Raw genomic sequence first — 8862 nt, 5'->3', positions numbered from 1 at the left:
CAGAATGAGTGAGGGGCAGGATGGAAGGAAGGAGGCCCACCCACCACCCTGCAAAGTAGGGAAACCGAGGCTCAGAGAAGTGGAGAGACTTGCTAAGGTCACCCAGCAGGTAGAACCCAGAGCCTAAGTTCAAACCCAGGCTAGCGTCTGTCCCCAGGGGATGGGAGAAAGGGCTGCTAGGAAAGAAGACCCTGCCCATGTGGCCCCAAGTGGTGCCCGCGGCTGCCAGGCTGCTGGGCAAGGAGCCTGCCGGGTCAGGGGTGACGATGGGCCCCAGTGAGCTGCGCCAGGGGCTGCAGCCTCTGTCGGGCCCCTGTGCCGCGCTGTCAGTGGCTGCCACAAGGTGGCGCCCCTGCTAGGCTCAAGCCGGAAGGGGCCTGGAGAAGCTGGAGGTTCCACTGGGCCCAGGCCCACAGGGAACAGTGTCCTGAGGGCCCCAGCAGGGAAGAGCCTCCACGTCGTGCCTCTATGCCCTTGCCTCCTTCCCCCAGACACTTGCAAACGGCGGAAGCCACTTACAACAGAGGTGCATGGTGGACGCAGGGGTGACCCAGGTTTCCCTGAAGAGCTCTCCTTGGTGGCGCGTCTTACACCTGAGGGCATTTTTTTTTTTTTTTTTTTTACGGGTAAGGGGATCGCAACCCTCGGCACGTTGTGGTCCGCACCACACTCAGCCAGTGAGCACACCGGCCATCCCTATATAGGATCCGAACCCGCGGCCTCGGCGCTATCAGCACCACACTCTCCCAAGTGAGCCACGGGGCCAGCCCACCTGAGGGCATTTTTAAGCCAAAGATATATGTGACTTGGGATTGTGGGTGTCATTCAGCCACTTGCTAGTAGCACCTTCACTGAGTGCCTGCTACATGGAAGGCACCCCAGGCACTGAAGTGTACCGCGTGCTGGTTTGTATGGGATACACAGAACCATCAGACCTTCAGCCCCTGGGCGGGCAGGCACTGATGTCCTGGTCCTGACCCTCCTTGAGGTCTTGCATGCCCCCTCCCCTGTGGGCTGCCACCTTCACAGATAAAGAAACAGAGGCTCAGAGGGTTGAGTGGTGCGTCCAAGGACACATAACCACCAAGAGTAGGCCCAGTTTTGTCCCTCCAGGGGCCAAGAGCACATGCAGGTTGGTCCTGACGTTCCCTGGGCAGAAGCTTCATTATGGGGCTGGGACCAATGGTCAGAGCAGCCTGGACCATCAGCTGGCAGGGAGACATCCAAGGGCCAAGGCCAGCGCTCAGAAGCCCAGATGGCAATGGGGTGGGGGTCAGGAGGAGGGGACCAAAAGGGGCTCTGTCCCAGGGCCAGGGAGAGAAGGCCCCATGGCACTGGGTGCTGGCTGGAAGGCACCTGTGGGCAGGCTGGCCCTTCTGAAGGTGCACGAGTGGGCAGAGTGGCCCCGTGGGAGCTCAGAGAAAAGGGGTGGTCAGGGAAGGCTTCCTGAAGGAGGGGCCCTTGAGCAAGGGTGCTCCCGAAAAGAGCACGCCTATGGGTGCACAAGGGGTGAATGGCCCCAGAGGAACTACTGTCTGAGGGCTCCCCAGGGTGACAGTGCACCCAGGACCTGATGTGCCCCGGGACCTGGGCCAGGAGCCAGAGGGGGTCAGATGAGGCCTCTTCCCTGAGGCAGAGCATGAGTTGGCAGGAGAGACAGGCTCAGAGGCAAAGGTCGCCCACTGGTCTCAGGGCTGGGGCGAGGGAGGCGGCGATGCCCAGGCTGGCAGGGCAGAGGAAAGCGCCTGGAGCCAGAGGGGCGTGGGGGTGGGGGGCAGGAGGGCACCCCAGGCCCACACCAGGCTGAGCAAAGGCCCCGAGGTTTAACATCCTCGTGGAACCCGGGGCCAGCACTGCACTAAGTGCTGAGGAGCAGCAGGGGGGAGATGGAGGGCCCCTGCCCCACAGAGCTGACATGCTAGTGGGGGAGACAGACTATACAGAATAAATGAGGCCCGATGCAGTGTCTGTGCTCGTGTCCTGCTGCTGCCGTAAACTACCGCAGACCCGGTGGCTTCAAGAACACACACTCATTCTCTTACGGTCCGAACATCAGAAGCGCTAAAGCTCAGGTGCCAGCAGGGAGGTTCCTTCTGGAGGTTCTGGGGGGAGTCCATTCCTCATCTCTTCCAGCTTTTAGAGGCCACCTGCATTGCTTGGCTCACGGCCCCTTCCTCTGTCTGCAAGGCCAGCAGCGCAGCACCTTCAAATCGCTCTCTGATGGCGGGTTCCATCCTCACGTCTCCTCCTCCTCCAGCTCGGACCCTCCTGCCTCCTCCTTGTGATGACATTAGGATCCACTGGATAATCCAGGATAATTTTTCCATTTCAAGGGCCTTCACTTAATCACACCGGCAAGATCCCTTTTTAAAAAAAACTTATTATTATTTATTTATTTACTTTTTTTGGCGGCTGGCAGGTCTGGGGATCTGAACCCTTGACCTTGGTGTTACAAGGCTATGCTCCAACCAGCTGAGCGAACCGGCCAGCCCTGCAAGATCCCTTTGGCCAGGTAAAGTCACATAATTCACAGGTTCAGGGGAACAGGACGTGGACATCTTGGGGACTATTATTCTGTCTACCACAGAGTATTATAAAGTGCTCGGTGCTAGAAAGAAACAGAGAGCAGGAGAGGAAGATTGGAATGGTGGGTACAGGGGCGATTTTTAAGTAGGTGGTCAGAGTGGACCTCAGAGTGAATACAGCACTTGACCAAAGACTTGAAGAGGGTGTGGGACGGAGTGATGCCAACATCGGAGGGACGGAGGGACAAGGGACGAGCGGGCCGGCCAGACAGCAGGTACAGAGCTGTGAGGCGTGAGTGCACCAGGTGCTCCCAGCACTGCAGGGAGGTGAGCCCGAGGGGCAGGTGGGCGTGGCGCGGGAGGCCTGTGCAGAGGACAGACAGGGAGTCCAGTGAGGAGGCTCCTGCAGCAAGCAGGGGGCGTGGGGACGGAGATTCAGCACTGGGAGACTTTTAGGGAGCAGGGAGGGAACATGACCTGGAAGCCCCAACAAGGGGCAGGAGGACAGGCCCAGGGGTGCAAAGGGAGGGGGGGGACCAGGCAGCCAGAAGCTCCATCAGAGCGGAAAGCAAAGGGAGCGGTTGAAGGAGGGGCTGAAGGTAGAGGGGCTCTGGGAGGCTGTGCTGGGGGATCCAGAGGGCCCAAGGTGCGGGACAGAGGACAGAGGGGGGAGGCACATGAAGGGCAGCTTGGGATTTCAGGATGAGTGGCTAGGGGCTGTCTGAACCTCCATCTTCACCCCTGGTGTGTGCAGGGCTGCCTCCTTCACCCTGAGGCCGGTTCTTGCTGCCGGGCCACCCCTTCTACTTGCATCCCCACCCCTGGCTCTGCAGCCTTCCTCTGGGCTATCTTTCTACCATGCAGCTGTGCCCCCTTGTCCCCGTTTCTCCAGGCTGGTGAAGTGTCTGGGGCCTGGTAGCTGTGGGCTTGTAGCACAGCCCTCGTCGGAGCTTGAACTAGCTGTGGGATGCTGGTCTGAGCACATGACCTCTCAGGACTTGGTTTCAATATCTGCAGAATGGGGCCAGCCTGGTGGCGCACTGGAGAGTGCGCTGCTTAGGAGCGCGATTGTGCTCCCGCCGAGGGTTCGGATCCCATGTGGAGACCGGTTCCCGCTCACTGGCTGAGCGAGGTGCGGGTGCAACACCGAGGTTTGCGATCCTGTTGCCAGTCCCTGGTACGGGCGCTACACCGAGGGTTGCGATCCCGTTACCAGTCAGTAAGAAAGACAAAAAGGAAAAAAAAAAATATTTGCAGAATGGGCACCGTCGTGCCCCCGCCACCTCCTCCCCAGGTCAGGTGGGAATAGGGCTGCATCACCTGTGCTCCAATTCTGTAACTGCAGCGAGCCCAGGGTCTGAGGGGGGTGTTGAGATAAGGCTGGACATCCTCAGGGCCTGACGTGTGAAGGGCTCACTGGGGGAGTCTGCACTTTATCTTGAGGGCCAGGAAAGTGGGTTCTGCCAAGTGCAAAAGTCCTTGGGCAAAGAGTGGACAAAAGTGGGGACTCACCCAACCAAGGGAAATGGTGAGTGGAGCTTTCAGCCCTGGGCTTGGCCCTCGGGGCCTTAGAGACTCCCAGTGCAGTTCTTGCAGGAGGGGCTCTGTGGCCCGGAGCCCAGTCTGCAAGCAGTCCTGGCCCCCAGGCTTCCTTCCCCATCCCGACGGCTTCCCCGGTCTTTCCCAGGCTGGATCCTGGGGTGGCTGTCGCTGCTCAGATGGGGGCTGTGTCGGTATCCGTGGCGGGCTTGTGAGGAACCGACAGCCCTCCTAGCCTGCTCACCCCCCGCACGCCCTGAGCTCTCACCATCCTCCCATCCCCTGCAGCCCCTTTCTGGGTCTTCGCCAGCTGGGCCACAGCCCTCTGAGCGGCCTTTCTACATGCGGCAGCACCCAAGGTATGAGGTGGGGGGCTTTATTCCCCCTTTCTCCCTTCATCTGGACACTCACAAGTCCCATGACTGTGGGAAGGGCTATAAAATCTGCTCAGATGCCCTTCCCACCTGCTTGTCACCCTGAGGCCTTCGGTCTGCACATTCTGGAAGCATCCTGGGCTCAGAAGTCTTTTTCTACCTAAGCACTGATTGGATCCTGTTGTCCCTGCTCAAAATCCTGCCATGGGTCCCTACCGCCCCTGGGACGAGGCCCGAGCACGGTGGGCTGTCCTTCACAGCCCAGTCCCTGCCTTTCCCTGCTAAACAGAGCAAGCGCAGCTCCCCGGCCCCGGCTTTGCACGTGCTGTTCCCTCTGTCTGGAATGCCCTTCCTGCTATCTGCCCCTAGTTTATTCCTGCTTGCTCCCTGGCCTCGGCCAGAGCATCACCCCCTCTAGGAAGCCCTCTCTGCCCTTCTGTGGCTCCTCTGTCCCACTGACCACACTGTGACGTCACCGCCTGCCCACTTCTCTGTCTCTCCATCAGATAAGAAGCCCCCGAGGCCAGGGACAGTCTTAGGTGTCCCTTCCCCTCCCCCATGTGTCTGCAGCACAGGGTCTGGCGCAAAGGGGAGGTCAGGACATGTTTGTCCTCAGGGCATTCTCAGCTCCAGCTCCCTCCTCTGACAAAGCCGGGGTGGTCCTGGGTCCTTTCCCCCAGCCATGACCCTTACGGGGTGCCTCCCAAATGCCTGTAACAGGGCACGAGCACCAGGATGTGTCTGAGTGTTGAAACACTCTTCTACCTCCTGGGGTGCTCAGCACCCCCCAGAGGGGGCGCGGGAGCCCACCTTGTAAGCAGGCGTGCTGCCCATGCTGGGCAGGGACAGTGACCGAGCAGAAGGGACCAGGGCCTGTGCTCTAGGGCTGGGAGAGGCTGGGGCAGGCTCCACCCCTCTCGAGGGGGCCCCTGTCCTGGGTGGGCCCCACCCCCAGGGTTTTCTTGGACCTACCCTGGTGAGTCAGGAGTGTTCTTTCTAGAATCTACAGGTGCTGACCGTCCCCCTGCCCTGTGACAGGCAGCGGACCAGGTGTGGAAAGGGCATGGGCTTTGGGCCCCATGGACAGACCCTCTTGAGCGCAGGGTCCCAGCCGAGGGGCCTTGGACAAGTCAGGAGGCATCAGTGCACTTGGCTCTCACCTTTGTAAACGGGAGATAAATGGTGCTTATAAGGTGTGGGCTGGGGGCCTGTATTCGTCTGTTTCTGTTGCTTGTAACAAAATACACAGAACTGGACGATTTATAAAAAAAACCAAAAATTTATTGCTGACTTATTTCTGTGTGCCTTTGTTCAGCCACAACATCCCTGCTTTCACTTGTCACCTGGGTTTTCTCTTGACTCCAGTCACCTTGCCCCCGATGCCTCCCTCGGGGCTCCGAGGCCGGGAGACAGGGGTCTGTGGGCCCAGCAGGTTCAGCTGGCCCCAGGGGTGTGGGAGGTGCCAGGCCACCTTCCCAGAGCTGCTAACACAGCACATCCCCCAAGTTCAGCTCAGCTTCCAGCAGAGGAGGTGGGGAGCCGGGGGCAGCCTTGCCCAGCACCAGCTGTGTGGCCCTCAGGGTCAGGTGGCTGCTCTGGGCCTGTGTCCTTGCATTAGTGTGTGAGGGCTTGCATAATATGCCACAGATTGGTGGTATAAACAGTAGAGATTTATTTCTTTCCAGTTCTGGAGGCCAAGAGTCCAAGATAAAGGTGTCAGCAGGGCTGGTTCCTTCTGAGACTTCTCTCCTTGGTTTACAGATGCCATCTTCTTCCTGTGTCCTCATGTGGTTGTCCTCTGTGCATGTCTGTGCCCTAATCTCTTCTTATAAGGACACTGGTCATGTTGGATTAAGGCCCACCCTAATGATCTCATTTAACTTGTCTCTGTAAAGACCCGCTCTCCAAATATAGTCACATTCTGAGGTACTAGGGGTTGGAACTTCAACACATGACTTGGGTGGGGGGACACAGTCCAGCCCGTAACCACCCTGCCCTGTAACAGGTGGCCGTGAGGAGCCACTGAGCAGGGTGGTGTGGTCGCCCTGTAACCTCAAGTGCCCCCTTTTATGGGGGGACATCTGGTCCATGCCTGTTCATCAGGCAGGGACTGTGTCTGACTTTGTTTACCAAGTTTGTCCCACGGCCGAGCAGTGTCTGGCGCAGAGTGGGCACCTGGTGACTGTCTGCAGAATGCAGTGAACGTGAGCGATTAGGGATCCTGCAGCAGCCCCAGCGGTCTGGCTCCCTCTGGCTCCTGCCCGACCCCGTCTAATCCTGGCCACCCATGAAGAGAACATTCCTCGGGCACCTGCTTTGTGTCATGCGAGGGTGGAGAGCTGTCGTTTGTGTCTGCCGGCCTCTTTTCTTTTGGGGTACTGCCTGCCTCATCCCAGGTGATTCAGCCCGCACTGCCAGTCCCAGTGCCCTCCCAGCCCCTGCCCCAGCTGCCACCCTTAGCTCAAGTCTGGCACAGGACCAAGCGGGGAGATTAGAATCCCCCCACGAGATTTGTTACAGGGATGCGGCAAGAGAGGAGGTCTCTCTCTGGGGTCACAAGCGATAAGGATGGAGGTTCTGCCTCCGGAGGGAGGTGCAGAGATGAGAGGTCAGGAGGAAGCGTGGGGCAGACGCCCTGTGCGCCAGGAGAAACTTCAGCTGCTACGCTTGCCAGTTTCAAGAGCAAACAGGTTGTCTTCAGGCTTCTGTCATCTGTGACAGTTACAGCCAGGCCAAGGGCCTGAGGTGGTACTGGGGGGAGGGACACAAATGAACAATCTGGGTCTTTCCTTGTTGGAGCACCCCCACTGGGTGGGCAAGTAGAGTGGGGAGAGAGGCAAGAACACGATCCACCCCAATGAAAACCACGGAAATGACGGCCCTGGTGATGGAGGCAGGAGGTGGCGGGTGCCTGGGACCGTTTCTGGCCAGGCTGGCCAAGGGGGGCTTCATGGAGCTGGCAGCTTTGGGGCTGGGCCTGGCAAACCACGTAGTTAGAGAAGGGAAGGTCCTCCTGTGAGGATTAAGCCAGAGCTATGACCCGGGACAGGAAAGTAGAGCTTGTCATTGGGAAAAACACAAGTCCTGGTCGCTGATGGACAAACAGATAAGGCAAGACAGTCTGAAGAGTTCAGGTGGGAGGAAGCGGGGGCCGGTGAGATCTCGCAAATGTGACTCAGATTTGGTCCCTGCCCAAAGGAGCTCCCATCCCAGGGAAGAGACAGTCCTGCAGACAGCTCGCCGTCTGACCTGTGCTGCCCACAGAAGACCACAGAAGAGACCCAGCTCCTTCAGTCTGAAGTCACTCGGTCCCCCATTCTGCAGATGGGAAATTGAGCCTCAGAGAGGTACAGCCTCCTGCAGAGAGCTCACCCGAAATCTTGCCCCTGACCTAGGCCCATCAGGGCTATCCTGAAAGCCAGGGAATGCTGAAGGAGGAGAGAGGGACCCCGAATCTTGACCCAGGGAGCTTCAGCGGCTCTTGAGCTGGGGGCCCTTGAGACAGAGGTGGGGAGGGGGTCCAGTCCGGATTCATTGAGTTGGAGGTGCTTGTAGGACTCAAGTCAGCGGGACAGGGGCAGGGTGGGGTGGCGTGGGCAGAAGACACACACATGGCGGGCAGGAAGGGCAGGCTGAGCACAGAGGGCCAGCTGGGAGGAGAGGCAGAGAAGGCAAAGAAGGCCTCCAGGCCTTCGCATTCTCTCCGTTCCGGTCCCCTCTACCCTCCCGCCCCAACCCCCAGCAGCTACGGTCCTGGGTCAGAGCTGGCTAGGGAGCTGATAGTGGGTCACCCAACTGAGGATAAGAGCCTGGGGTTGTGAAGGGCGTTCCCCCCTCCGTGGTCCACTGAGCACCCTTCTGTGAGCTAGACAGCCCTCGGACCTGATGCCAAGGTGTGGGGCAGGTTTGTCCTGGAGGGTCCTAGCACCTAGGGGCAGGCGGGCTTAGGGTGGGTCCCCTCTACTGGTGCCCTGCCCACAACGTAGTTCCTAAAGAAATGCAGGGGTGTGGGTGAGACAATGGTATTGGGGGTTACCCTTGAATGACAAAGGTGAGATGGGGGGGGACAGCCCAGAGGCCCAGACCCCCCGGGCATGGGGTGGGGATACGGAGCACCCTGGACGTGCTGGGGTCAGTCCCCGCTAGGTAGTGGGTGAGTGGAGGGAGTTCCTGCCCACCAGGGCGTGGGGCTGTGCTCTGGGCCGAGCAGTGGGGGTCAGACGAGAGGTATTTCCGTCCGGGATGGGGGTCGCCACTGGCAGTCAAGCCATCGATCCATCTCCAAACGGACAGGCGGTGCCAGTGCGGCCCCCAGCGGGCGTGCGGGTCGCGGGCGAGGTGACAGCTGCGTGCCTGTGGCCGTGGCGTCCGCCGTGACAGACGCGCGGGGCAGCGTGGCCGTGGCCGCAGCTGGCGGGCGGCCG

At 59.6% G+C, this 8862-nt stretch overlaps 1 protein-coding gene across 1 annotated transcript in view; it reads left to right on the top strand.

Annotated features, from left to right (window-relative positions):
• The first annotated feature begins 266 nt into the window (after window positions 1–266).
• LOC103605135 overlaps window positions 267–8862 on the top strand; it is a 37937-nt gene continuing 29341 nt past the window's right edge. The window contains exon 1 of the mRNA XM_008589721.1: window positions 267–343. Coding sequence (XP_008587943.1) covers window positions 267–343 — 77 coding nt within the window. The remainder of the gene's footprint in view (window positions 344–8862) is intronic.

The sequence above is a fragment of the Galeopterus variegatus genome, unplaced genomic scaffold (genome assembly GCF_000696425.1).
Source record: "Galeopterus variegatus unplaced genomic scaffold, G_variegatus-3.0.2 Scaffold5609, whole genome shotgun sequence".
NCBI lineage: Eukaryota > Metazoa > Chordata > Mammalia > Dermoptera > Cynocephalidae > Galeopterus > Galeopterus variegatus.
This window is presented reverse-complemented; position numbering and strand designations above follow the sequence as displayed.